The 15240-nt window shown below is 31.0% G+C and overlaps 1 protein-coding gene across 1 annotated transcript; it reads right to left on the bottom strand.

Moving 5' to 3' along the window:
• Nucleotides 1–1364: 1364 nt before the first annotated feature.
• On the bottom strand, nucleotides 1365–14792 carry LOC139513354 (3-ketoacyl-CoA thiolase A, peroxisomal-like). Its single transcript, XM_071301757.1, has 12 exons — nucleotides 14515–14792; nucleotides 10949–11042; nucleotides 10211–10265; nucleotides 8882–8961; nucleotides 8176–8218; nucleotides 7469–7570; nucleotides 6308–6388; nucleotides 5252–5348; nucleotides 4485–4575; nucleotides 3942–4121; nucleotides 3377–3578; nucleotides 1365–2299 (listed from the first exon to the last, which is right to left on the bottom strand). Exons 1-12 carry the CDS (start codon nucleotides 14680–14682, stop codon nucleotides 2224–2226), a joined length of 1269 nt encoding a protein of 422 aa, XP_071157858.1. The 5' UTR covers nucleotides 14683–14792; the 3' UTR covers nucleotides 1365–2223.
• Between the last annotated feature and the right edge of the window lie 448 nt (nucleotides 14793–15240).

Genomic DNA, 15240 nt, shown 5'->3' with positions numbered 1-15240 from the left:
TTCCAGTATATTGGCCATATAATACCAGGTTTGTCAGAGGCAATGCAAAGGGTCATTCATACTACAGCTTTCTCCACATCAACTGAACATTTATAGGAACACCATAACAGATGTCACATTATACGAGATCTGTTAGAGGCAATGAAATAAGACATTCAGACTGTGTCCATTTTTACCTAAACTTAACATTGTTTGGAATTCCATTACAGTTGTCATATAATACCAGCTATGAGAGAGGAAATGTAACTTGATATTCAAACTATAACAATATCTACATCAACTGCAGATTGTTAAATTGCTGCATTCTTCCGACTCGACATTTAATAAAAATGTTTTGTAAACAAGTTCTTTTATATCAGAGGTAGGTGATCTCAATATAAAAATTTGCGTAAGAACGTCTGCCTGGGATTTACCCATCACAAACCATTCAAATATTCATTCATGGACAACATAACTGATGATTAATATTTACCCAATGACATATAAATTTCTACCCATTGATTAATAAATTACTCGAAATAGCTTCTTATTGATATATCTGACATTAAAAAAAGTGACCCATACCAATGGTACGTCTGTGTATTCGAAATACTACGGATTTTCTTATCCCAAGCATATATTACCTTAGCCGTATTTGGCAAAACTTTTGGGAATTTTGGGTACTCAATGCTCTTCTAGAGGGATGAAAGACATCAGAGTGACAGTCAACTTTATACTTCTTTGGCTTTCTAACTATTTCTATCTGAGCGTCACTGATCAGTCTTGTGCCTGGTGCCTTTGATTAATAAAAATATTGATCGTTCTCTCTTGTGTATAGAATTCATTGAAGATCATACATGTACTTCAACCCCTTTATATATCACATTAAGAATCTCTGCTGATACTTTTAAATTGATTTATCTGGTTGTAGGAACCAAAAATGATAATCTATGCATATAACACTACAAAAAGACTTGATTAATTAAGTAAACTATAACAAGACTTGATTAATTTAGTAAACTATAACAAGACTTGGTTAATTAAGTAAACTATAACAAGACTTGATTAATTTAGTAAACTATAACAAGACTTGATTAATTTAGTAAACTATAACAAGACTTGGTTAATTAAGTAAACTATAACAAGACTTGATTAATTTAGTAAACTATAACAAGACTTGATTAATTTAGTAAACTATAACAAGACTTGATTAATTTAGTAAACTATAACAAGACTTGATTAATTTAGTAAACTATAACAAGACTTGATTAATTAAGTAAACTATAACAAGACTTGATTAATTTAGTAAAATATAACTAACTTATAAAATTCCTAAATAAACTACTATTATAGTATACTCAAAGTTCACATGGAATAAAATGAAGTTATATAGTCATACAAAATATTTATTTTCCATAAACATGGAGAAAATATCACAGTTCTTGTAACCATACAACTACGAGCAAACCATCATTTATTTTTTAAATTTAATTTACTTAATTATAAATTTGTTTCAGTTAAACACGCACTATAAAAATCTAACTACATATATCTACTACTGAATAAGTTTATAGAAATCAAATGAGCTTCTGATTAAAAAAGAAAGACCTGCCTTTTAACAAAGAAAGTTTGAAAAAAATCAACAATATCCATTATTTCTTTCAAAATTCCTTTTTTGGGTATAGTATATAAATTTCACTTCAAGCTGCAATGTGGAAAATTTCTAATTTATTATTCAAAAGTGATTTTTACAAATATGAAAAATCACAACTTGCATCAATTAATAGTGTTTATAACTTCAAACAGATTTCTTTGAAGGAAATTTAAATCAATACCTTAAGATTATTTTAACTACTAGATCCATATATTTAGCCACTATTTGCATGCAATTATTCCTCAAATTTAAAACAACATTATCTTATACATTTTTATGAGTTCTTTTCTTGAAACACTCCTCAAAAAAGTTCAATGAATGTGTAACTTAAGCACCAAAACATACAAATGCTAAGATTCCTCTCAATAGAAACATATCAACGATTTTAATGTTTTTATCATTTGAACTACAATAAAAAAAACTTTCAGGAATAAATCTGATTAGTGTATTAGTACAATCAACACTGCTGCTTTGATCTTAATCATCAGTTTAATTTATCACTTGAATCACATTAATATTATAGGTTATGATTTATTTGTCAGTGTAATTAATCACTTGAATCACATTTATGATTGACTAGTCTGTTGATCTCATCTTCCAGGATATTCAAACACTCCTGCAGCTCCCATACCAGTTCCTATACACATAGAGACAACACCAAAGGATCTGTAAAATAAAATGGATTGTCATCATGATTGAAAAATAGTTGATTTTTCATTTTCTATTGTTAACTATCCATTTTAAATGGTGACATTCCCTTGGTATCATTTTATGGTGTTTATATATCTTAATTTGTTCAATTTGCTTGTGTATTTAACACTGTATTTGATTTTAAGCTGCTTCTAGTCGATTTGCACATGTTTATTCCTATTATCTCAATAGAAGCAAACATATAATTCAGTAGTTGTAAGATGTATGGAATTTATAAAATTTGCCAAACAATTACAGTAAGATTATTTAGCTGACGACTTTAACAACTGTATACAGCAGGGTACTCTTGCCTTTATTTGAATATCAACTTGAAAGTAAATTATGCCAGTAATATCATAAACAGACAGAACATAATAGTAAAGAAGTATTAATTGGATCAATTAATATCAATTTTACAAAAAATCACCAGACTAATAAATCAAATGATCTATAAAATGGAAGTAAGTATTATCAATTGGAATCAATGTAGACTTCTATACGTCACAAAACAGTAAAGCGTAGGAAATTAGGTCAGAATTATTTAAAAGTACAAATAAAGTGCATTGCATTTGATGTGTTTGAGCTTTAGATTTTGCCATTTGATTAGGGATTTTCAGTTTTCAATTTTCAGTTTTCAGAGTTCAGTATTTTTGTGAATTTATTTTTTGCACAAACTTTCTTGGCTAGCATATATCCTCTGAATCCCTTCAAAATCAAAATTAAGTACAAACATATAGAAAAAATAACAATAACTGTAAGGAAGTTTGCACTCTAAAAATGAGATTTGAGAAAATATTTACAAGATATAGTGTCTTTATGCTTGTCCAAATGTAGCTAGTATATTTATATTGTAGTGCTGGTAATTTTTGATGGAGGTAATCTAAACAGACAGCATTCCTATTGGAACCACCTGTGCTTCCCTTAATGTTGCTAAAATGTTCATTCCTATCATAAATCTTAATGCCTTCAGTTTTACAGTTGTATGTGTTCATCATATAAATAAGTAATTAATATGATTAGATAATTATTTCAATTAACCAATACTAAATTTACCTATTTCCTCGTCTTTTCAACTCATGTAATAATGTTCCAATCTGCCTAGCTCCTGTACAACCTAAAGGATGACCTAAGGCAATAGCACCACCTTTTGGATTTACTTTTTCCATGGGAATACCCACTTTATTGACACAATAAGTAGCCTGGCTGGCAAACGCTTCATTTATTTCAAATATATCAATGTCATTTACTGATAATCCTGTAAAAGAATAATCAAATAACCTTAATAAATATGAATGCATGTCTAACAGCAAGAATTTATTATAAACAGAAGTCAATACTTAGTTGTCAATACCATGCAAAAAGCAAAAACCTATTTGTATTATTTTTCTAATGTTTTTTTTTCACACATTTTCAATGCCTAGAATACAGCTATTATATAAAAAAATTACAAAAACAATCACTGCCCTCTATCAATAAAAACAAAACATAAATAAACGTAGGTTAAAAACCAGTCAAAATAGGTGCAATTTGGGTACCCTCACGTTAAAGGTATAACCTCAAATTCTTCAGCAAGGTATCAATACAAGTAGGGAGATAAAAATACATATCATAATATTACCTGTCTTTTTCAGTACCTCAGGAATGGCAACTGCAGGCCCAATACCCATGAGTTCAGGAGGACACCCTGCCACTGCATAGCCTCTGATCACACCCAATATAGGTAGTCCTAGTCTGTCAGCTTCTGATCTCTTGGCCACTAACACGGCAGCAGCACCATCACTCACCTGACTTGAATTACCTGTCAAAAATTTGTTAATTATTAAAACCTACCACTAGTTTTAAGTATTATAAACCTTAATATATAGCCTAAAGTTCTATTTTGTCATAATTTAACAACTTTGTTTTGATTTTGTTAGTCATTTCAGGAATCCCAAATTTCATAACAAAATTGTAGTATGAAGTAGGCTAGATTCCCTTGATGGTCAACATAACTGTTTTGTGACTGAAGTGTCAACACAAGCGTTTTTTATTCCTGTTTCAAAAAGGGTTATTCCATAAAAACTGATACTATTGAACATTTGACTTCATCAACCAAGAAATAAAAGGAAACCAACTGTTATATTCCTATCATAAGTTTTTCGTAACAGTTAAATAAACATGCCTGCTGTAGTTGTACCATCTTTTTTAAATGCTGGTTTAAGTTTCCTCAAGTTTTCAATTGTTGAAGGTCTAATTCCATCATCTGTTGTTACCTGTCAATGTTAAAAATTTCTTTATGCAGAATATATTACAAATACAAATAATATCAAAATTTTATAACTTTGTTTTTAAATATTTTAAATAAATATGAGTTTTCACTTAAAAGTATTCAGCAACAAAAATACTTTAAAAAAAACCACCGCAGCAAACTGAATGTCAGAACAAGATGTCATATAAAAGTTTTATGACAGAAAAAGGAGATATAGATAGATGACTCCTATCATTATATATATCCACATCCACTAGACATCATAATAACACATTGTCCATCCCTAACATCTATATCACCCTCCACAGTAGACCTGTATCTCATATTGCGGCTTTGAGACGAGAGCGGACATCAGTCCAATCAAAATGTCTGAGGAGAAGTTATGAGTGACGTCACAATGTTTGAGGAGAGGTTATCAAGCTTGCTTTTGTCAAGTGTAAAACTGTCTTAGGGAGGGGAAAAATACCAGAATTAATATGATTAAACAGATAATCCAGTTTTCATCATACAGATATCGTGAAATATCAGCCACTCATCCCAATGTGAAACTTTTTAGCGCCTTGCTGAGCTCACTCGCCAAAAAGTTCACATTGTGACTTGTGGCTTATATTTAAGGATATCAATGTTTAGTAAACCTGATAATCTATAATACCCACTAGAATTCCCAATACCATACTAACAGTTATTTGTCTTTCATTATCATCCTGGTCCTTGATTGTCACTGTGGTTGGTATAATCTCATCTTTAAATAAACCATCCTTTGTTGCCTTTAATGCTCTGTGACAATAAAAATTGCATAGAAATATTTCAATGATTATCATTATGTAACATACACCTAGTTGATTTTGTATTCACAAAGAAATCTGAAAAGTGTGCTACCCAAATGTCTTACTGATGCTATAAGAATATGTCTTTTTTTTTGTTTAACCTTAACAGACATAACTATCAAATATTCATATCAGAACAAAGACAATATTTTTAAACAGTATGGCATGCTGGAAAACTTTGCTGCTGTTAAGTGGTAGATTTAGGAAAATGTATCAATCAAAAGAAATATGTAGAACACATTGAAGATTTAAAAGTATAGAAAGAGCTTTAGATTTGCATATTATTATTTTTCTCTCAATATGCAACAACAATTTGTTTTCTCATAAAAGTAATTCAGGGGGATTTGTAGAAGAAATCTAAATTTTCTTTTTAATTTTTGAATAATCTCCCCTTATTCTTTTCCAGGTATTAACTGATACAATTATATTTTTTACAACCCAATTTGATTCAAGTTTCAAGAAGACAATACAGGCCTTAACAATATTTTCTGGTTTGCTTTCAAATTTTTCAACCTTTTATTTCAGTCACTCAACTAAGAAATCTACTGTGTACAGAGGTAAAGAAACTCACTTACTGGAAAAGGCCTTAAAACACTCTTCTGGAGGACAGACAAATAAATTAGTCATTGTCCATGAAACTAGACTTAGCTGAATAGTGAGGACAACTATTAAAGACAATTACAAACCATTAAAGAGCAATAATAGGTGTCAAGAGAAATTCAAGCAATGAACATGGGAGATAACTTTACCACCAAATTATATACCATTGCCTAAAAATACTTGTATATAAGTATTAACCCTAAACATCAGTGTACCAAACTACAAAACTAAAATAAAAAAAACCTTGATTTGCCACAGTCTTTCATTATTTTCACATAAAATTTTTAACATGCATGTACTTTTACTTACTTTTGTTGTGATGCAAGAGCCATGTTATCTTGTTGTTCTCGGGTGATTCCATACTTTTCTGCTACATTTTCTGATGTAATTCTACAAAATTGCAAATTAATGTTTATGCATTATTATGAACTTGATAAATCATAGCAACAGTTAGAAGCATTATTTATGTCAATTTAATTTGAAATACTTTTTTACCACTTCTCAATTATAAATTTACCTTTGGGTATTCATTTTTTTCTTACCACTTCTCAATTACTCCATGTGTATCAAATTCTTTCTTGCCATTTGTATTAAACTCTTTCTTGCAATTTCTCAATTACCCCTGATATATTTAAAAAAAACTATTTCTCAACAGTTCTCAATTACACTAAAGGTATACAAGAGTGCACACGCTGAAATGTCTCGCCTTCTTTACTTATCATTGATATTATGTTGATAGTCCTAAATATAAATCTTTATTACAACTGTCACATAAACTAAACCAAGAAAACATAACTTTGACCACTGACCCATGAAAATGAGGTCACGGTCAGATGACATCTGCCAGCTAAACATGTTCACCTTACAATCATTCCATACACCAAATATAGTAGACCTATTGCATATAGTATAAGAAAAACAGACCAAACACAAAAACTTAACTTTAACCACTGAACCATGAAAATGAGGTCAAGGTCAGATGACACCTGCCAGATTGACATGTACACCTTACAGTCCTTCAATATACCAAATATACCAGACCTATTGCTTAGAGTATCTGAGATATGGACTTGACCACCAAAACTTAACCTTGTTCACTGATCCATGAAATGATGTCGAGGTCAAGTGAAAACTGTCTGACGGGCATTAGGACCTTGCAAGGTACGCACATACCAAATATAGTTATCCTATGAATTATAATAAGAGAGAATTTAACATTACAAAAAATATTAACTTTTTTATCAAGTAGTCACTGAACTATGGAAATGAGGTCAAGGACATTGGACATATGACTGACGGAAACTTCATAACATGAGGCATCCATATACAAAGTATGAAGCACCCAGGTCTTCCACCTTCTAAAATATAAAGCTTTTAAGAAGTTAGTTAACGCCGCCGCCGCTGCCGGTTCACTATCCCTATGTCAAGCTTTCTGCGACAAAAACTATGTCTTGCGCTTGTTTTACTCACCCCATTGGTATTAAACATTTTCTTGCCATTTCATGTTCGAATATTTTTGGATTAAGTGGAGCACTATTGTTCTCTCCTCTATGGAATGACATTGATTCAACTCTGGAAATAAAAATACCCTTAGGAATGATAAAAATACTATAAATCAAAACTGACTTTTTTTTTTTTTAAATATTCATTTCTTACAGTAATTGGATCTGATGAGTAAAGCCTTTTTCAACTGATTTTATATAAATTATGTTTTTCTTATGTTGAGTTGTTACCCCATTATAACAGGGGAGAGTTAGTCCATCTGCAAACATGTTGAGCCTGTAATTCAGTGGTTATAGTTTGTTGAAGTATATCATATTTTTTTCCGGCTTGCTATGGGGTACACATAGGGTGATCTATAGTAGTTACATATATGGTGGTTTCTGGTGGAGGGTTGTCTAATTGCCAATCACATAACAATTTTGTTTTTATTCATATCATAGGATTTCTTTTAAAAAAAATATCAATATATTAAGACTTTCAAATATGGTTCATATAAGTATAAAAGTCTGAAGAGGTCACCCATTGGATCTTATGTATATGTTATCAAATAAGCACCAAAAAGGACCAGATCTTTCAAGGAGTCTCATTTTATTACAGCGTTTATAATGTTTACTGCTGTCATCTCATAAAAGAAGACATAAATGAAAAGTATGACCTAAATACTTCCAACTTACCCTGCTCCTATTCCCATGTTGCACTGTCCCATTCTTATGCTACCTAAAAAGAGATTATAATAAAGGGAACATTATGAACTTACATTGTCATGTTATTGTTGTATTACACTCATATGGACTAATTCACAAAAGATGCAGTTTGAATAAAGCATACCATTCAAACATTTAATGTTTCTCCTTATTATTTGGATACCAATATGTTGTATTTCATTTCTCTGATGATAATTAATAAAGAACTTTCAATGATCTTTAGTACAACATTGGTTTAGGTTTGCTAAGTAATTTCTTAGAAGACAAGACACATATTTACTTAGTGATTCAACTGGAACCTATATGGTGTAATTGTAGCCGATAGTATATGCCATCAGATAGTTGTCATTGGCAATCATACCACATCTTCTTTTTTATATAATTGTAGCCAACAGTATATGCCATCAGATCAGTAAGAATGATTTTACAACAGCATACATACTATCATAGGTGGTTCCCCTGAAGCTGACCAAAACACAAACCTATATTTTTTTAAGCCGCCATCACTGCTCCTGGAAACAGTCTACCTATAAGTATAACTTTTTGACTCCATCCAGGAGAGACAAAAATTGTTAGGTGTATCTTTTTAGTGCATTGTAACTATGGCTTCAACACATGTAACATATCTGTGGTCATCTGTTTTGTGACTTTTCTCACATGATATTAAAGTGATTACCTGCGACATTCATGACTGCCTGTAAACCAGAAGAACATTGTCTATTAACTGCAGATGATGGCACAGAATCTGGGATACCTCTAAAAATATAATATTATCTAATGCTTAAATGTTCGTTAAAGAGTGTGAATATGTATCATTTGGTTTTACACATGCACATCCTTGTGACAGTGACATATCAGATTTCAAGGAACATATTTATTTTCATAACTTAAATAATTGAAAAGCAGGGAATGGGATATTGTATGTAAGTCAAAAATTTAACAGATTTATAGTTACAAATATAATATTAATTTTGACTGCATAATTCCACCTGCAGGATTTACACGTTAAAGAAAGTGATATTTTGCATCCAGATTTGTAAGTTTATTTACTTGTATGTTTTGTAAAGCTAAAAAAAATTAAGAAGTGTCCTTCAAATCTTTTTGGCTAAGCAGATTTGTTGATAAATGTTGTCATCATACTGAAGTAATATCAATGCATCTGGTATTGTTTTGTGCAAAATCATCAATCTTGATCTGCTAATATAAATATATGTATAAAGTTTGGATCAAGACTAGAATGTTTCCTTTGCCTTATTGTGTTAAAATTCTGTACAATTGTTAAATCAGTTTTCCTGTACTATTGACAAATTTCAGGGACTGAATTCTCGGCTTTCCCTTGACAACATTTGCGAGTATAGTCTTGATGAAACGATGATAGTCCATCGCAAGGGGACCATAAATGGCTGACCCGTGTTAAGAGAGAGCCATATCTCTTGCACGTTAAAGACACCCTTGTAGATTTCGAAAAAGAGCGGGCTAATGCCGATACAAGGCAGCACTCGCACCCGCAAATTGGAAAGGGATTAATATAAGTTGCAAAACTTGTTTCCCAATCCACTATAATTAAATAAATTTAAACTAACTAATTGACATATGTTACTGTATGAAATCTTCAAGGAAGTACAGCCACTGATATATCAGTGAAGGATGGGACAATTTTATATCAGCATTGATTTCTAAGAGGTTGCTGTTAGAAACTGCATGTTTTTTTATGTGATATTATATTATTTTCTGTAAATGTTTAGAATAAAGTCTTTTATTGTACAGAATTTAATTGTATGTTCTTTCAAGTACCCTTTAATTTTTTAGTCCACCAATGTAGTTAAAAAGGTCGAGAGTAGAGAACTTTATACATCGACCTAGTACAGCCCCACAGAGCCTTTATCAAGTCAGAAACATCATCAGTTGTTGTTTTGTTCCATATTTTAACAGATTTTAATATGATGTATACTGGTAACTTTATATCAGAATTTTAACATTATATAAATCAATACAAGATAGTTACGCCATAAATTGTCCAGTTCTGACTGTAACAGCACCTCTCCCATCTCCAACAGTTCCTTAAAAAGTCAGAAAGTAGACTGATTAAATGAGAGATCATTTTTAAATTGATTTATACATATATTTGTCTGAAAAATTTACAGGTTACTATGTAGAATGTTAAAATGATATAAAAGGTCACAATGTAGAATGATTAATGGGTATGTAGGTCAACTTATCTTATATAGAATTACACTTTCATCTTATGTATACATTGTCATTATATTTTTTTTTACATGTACATGCTACAAATGTAGTATATCTTTGGTCCACCTAATTGGAAAAAAAGCCTCCTGAAGCACAGTGCATGACACATGAAATGCATAAACTTTTAAAGTTTAGATATAATGGAATTAATTTTTTACTCGATAATCTAATTATTATAACATAACAAAGTAATTTTCATCTTAACCTCACCAGAATGTTACATATTGTAATGAAACAAACATTTATTTATCTCAATATAAAGAAATAAAAAAATATTCTAATCAATTTTGGATTTCATTAGGATTGACACAGAATATGATGTATAACCTGGTCACTAATGAGTGGAGAGGGCATATCAAAATACAAATTACTATATAAATTTACTAAACATTTTTAAAATGAGTATCAATGATGAATGATCAGTATTAGTCAATGTATTGTTATGAATTGCATGGTTTGTCAGTTTTAGTTTGCTATAAATAATAATAAATCATACCACAACAAATATCTCCAATTTGTGCTGGTGAAATACCAGACTGTTTAATAACTGCTTTCAAAGCTGTAGCTAATAGTTCATCTGGATAGGTATCCTGTAAATAAACAATAAGAAAATTCATAAAAAATTTAAAACAGAGTTCATAAATGGGGGTATGTGCATATATGAATATTCATGAAATTAGACAGACATTATAAATACTAGAAGATGCCCCCAAAATCGAGGTACAATTGGCCATCTGTTGAAACAAAGTTATTAAATTTTGTGGGCTTACTGTGCAAATTCCAGCATTTATAATGTCTTCTAATGTCATAAATGTTTACATTATTTGATCTTCGATTTACACCAAGTTTAATGCTGTTTTCAAAGCCTGTTCCTGCTATGAATTTACATTCATGCTCCTGTACCTATAGAGCTGGACAAGTTACAACCATGCATGCCTAAAAACTTGGTCTAGGAAGCTTACATGATTGGCAGTTGAAAATTTTGAACATTTTGATGTTATTTTTACAATGCACAGGTATTTCTAGCTTGGTTTTATATATATTGTTTTGCTTTAGAGGGTAATTTATGTCGGAGGCAGTTCATTTCCCCTATAGACACATATGCATAAGTTGTCAATTTAATATTTTGAACTCTTGTTTTTTTACTTTGTAAAATATATTTATAATGCATTTCCAATTTCCCAATTTGATACTGCTTACCTGCTTATTTATTAACAGGTAATGCCTAATTGTTTTAACAGGTAATGCCTCACTTTATTTATAGATAATTTCTTATTGTAATAACTAGTAATTTCTTCCTGTCATGTCTTATTGTATTTACTGGCAATACCTTACTGTATTACCTGGTCATGTCTTATTGTATTTACTGACAATACCCTACTGTATTTACTGGTTTTGTCTTACTGTATTTACTGGCAATACCTTACTGTATTTACAGGTAATGTCTTACTGTATTTACAGGTAATGTCTTACTGTATTTACAGGTAATGTCTTACTGTATTTACTAGTTATGTCTTACTGTATTTACTGGTCATGTCTTACTGTATTTACTGGTAATGTCTTACTGTATTTACAGGTCATGTCTTACTGTATTTACAGGTCATGTCTTACTGTATTTACAGGTCATGTCTTACTGTATTTACAGGTCATGTCTTACTGTATTTACTAGTTTTGTCTTACTGTATTTACAGGTAATGTCTTACTGTATTTACAGGTAATGTCTTACTGTATTTACAGGTCATGTCTTACTGTATTTACTGGTCATGTCGTACTGTATTTACTGACAATACCCTACTGTATTTACTGGTTTTGTCTTACTGTATTTACAGGTAATGTCTTACTGTATTTACAGGTAATGACTGCAAATGTCTTACTGTATTTACAGGTAATGTCTTTCTGTATTTACTGGCAATACCCTACTGTATTTACAGGTAATGTCTTACTGTATTTACAGGTAATGTCTTACTGTATTTACTAGTTATGTCTTACTGTATTTACTGGTCATGTCTTACTGTATTTACTGGTAATGTCTTACTGTATTTACAGGTCATGTCTTACTGTATTTACAGGTAATGTCTTACTGTATTTACAGGTCATGTCTTACTGTATTTACAGGTCATGTCTTACTGTATTTACAGGTCATGTCTTACTGTATTTACTAGTTATGTCTTACTGTATTTACAGGTAATGTCTTACTGTATTTACAGGTAATGTCTTACTGTATTTACAGGTCATGTCTTACTGTATTTACTGGTCATGTCGTACTGTATTTACTGACAATACCCTACTGTATTTACTGGCTTTGTCTTACTGTATTTACAGGTAATGTCTTACTGTATTTACAGGTAATGACTGCAAATGTCTTACTGTATTTACAGGTAATGTCTTTCTGTATTTACTGGTAATGTCTTACTAAAGCAATAGTAAACGTGTTTCTGTTTTACAGGTAATGTCTAACTGTGTTAACTGGTAATGTCTTACTAAAATTACAGGTAATGTCTTACTATATTTACAGGTAATGTCTTACTGTATTTACTATTAATGTCTTACTAAAGCAATAGTAAACGTGTTTCTGTTTTACAGGCAGGGTTGGCAAAGTATTACCCACCCGGGAATTCCCGGGCGGGAAAACCCGGGTTTTCCCGGGCTGGGCAATACTCCCAGAAATGGGTAATAGTGGGCATTACTGGGCAATATGATTTTTTAAGGTTATTTCAACACAAAATAGTAAAGACTTGTTATAGTTTCATAGTATAACAGCTAAATATATACTTTTTATACAGATAACCATTGACAGCCATTTCTAGAAAATTCAATTTCATTCTCTTCTCTATTAATTTTATATGTAGGCAGAATACAAGATTTGCACATTTAAAGATACCTTTTAATTACCAAGTATTGTTTCAATAATCCAAACTTTGAAAAATGCATTTTATTACAGTGTTTAAGTGAATTGTTAATTTTAATTGTTATACATTCATATTGCTAAATAAACACCCTACAGGGTCATGCCATTAACACTTATAAAATTGAAAGGACTGATTATTGTTACATAAACAAATCTGTGTTCTAATCTGAATAATTACTTATTAATTAGTGATAGTACATATACATTATTTAAATGTGATGTTTCTTTAATACATGGAATTGTTAATTCTTAATAGGAGCTATATTCATTTGAAAAAAAATGATCTATTTGCTTTCTATTTACAGTTTGCCAATCTAGACAAATGCTAAACAAACAAAATAGGGTATAAATATCTTATTAAATGTATTACATTTCTGTTTATCACTGAATCCTCTTTAAAATTCAGACAAATATTTTATATTACCCAGTATTGCCCAGTATTACCCACTAAAACCCTGTAAAACCCGGGTTTTCCCAGTATTTCCCACTGGGCTGGGCAATACTCATAAAACCCGGGTTTTTGCCAACCCTGTTTACAGGTAATGTCTAACTGTGTTAACTGGTAATGTCTTACTAAAATTATAGGTAATGTCTTACTATATTTACAGGTATTGTGGTAGGATATTAACTGGTAAAGTCTAACTGAAAGTTACAGGTAATGTCTTACTGTATTTACAGGTATTGTGGAACTTTATTAACTGGTAAAGTCTAACTGAAAGTTACAGGTAATGTCTTACTGTATTTACATGTATAGTGTAGCTGAATTTTACAATTATTTTCTTACTGTACATGCTGTAGTTACAGTTGAAGTCTCACTGCAATTACTATGTCTTACTGTTATTACAGGTAATTTCTGACTGCAGATTATGTGATGTACTGTATTTATCTGTAATGTCTTATAATATTGTAATTACAGGTAATGTGTTAGCACCAGCAAGTAAGAAGACATATCATATGAAAACAGCAGATATAAATGGAGAATATGTTACAGAGTTTAGGGCGATTTAAAGATTCAGTAAGCCCTGAAAACCCCCGACCCTGCGACTAACCCCCCCCCTCCCCATAGTTAAAAGTTGGTAACGATTTGTATAGATAAAACAATTTAAAATTACTCATAATAGACGTTCGAATATAAAACTGAAAAGTATATTTACCTTGAAAGATCCCCTCTTCGCTTTACCGATCGGTGTTCTAAGAGCAGAAACAATAACTATGTCTTCTGGCGTATCTTTGAACCGTGGAATAGTTCCACTAGCTGTTTGATTAAATACAACATCATTATTTGAAGACAAATGATTAAACATAACACTTATGCGCTCCATTTTTCCTTTCCTTGCAATGTTACCAATAAGTAATGACTGGTTATCAAAAATGGGTCAGAATGTAGGACTTCAAACTTTGATCCCCGCGATAAAAATAGAACAGGATGTGAGTAGATTGTTCTAAATCTTATCAATAGCGGACCAGATATAACATCCGGACAATAGTTGCAGTCACATTTATCATTAAAATTTATGTACTCGGTCATGAATTATAATTGATATGGTCATATTTATAAATTAACTGATTAATTAAATACTAAGGTTCTTCTACCTCAGGAATAGATTAGCTGACCTGTATTTGGCATAACTTTAGGAATTTGGTCCTCAATGCTCTAGCTTCAACTTCGTAGTTTTATTTCGCCTTTTGATTTTTTTGGAATTCGAACGTCACTGTCTGACGAGTATTTTGTAGACGAAACGCGCGCCTGGCTTACTTACATTTTATAATTTATCCTGGTATCTATGATGAGTTCATTTATAATTGCTGTTTTTTTTTAAATTTTACTATCTGTATTAATCCACACAAACCTTATTACTTTTGTGTGTGTAAATTTTATT

Source organism: Mytilus edulis, chromosome 2 (assembly GCF_963676685.1).
Source record: "Mytilus edulis chromosome 2, xbMytEdul2.2, whole genome shotgun sequence".
Lineage (NCBI taxonomy): Eukaryota > Metazoa > Mollusca > Bivalvia > Mytilida > Mytilidae > Mytilus > Mytilus edulis.
Note: the sequence above shows the minus strand (reverse complement) of the source record. Positions and strands in the feature narration are given on the sequence as shown.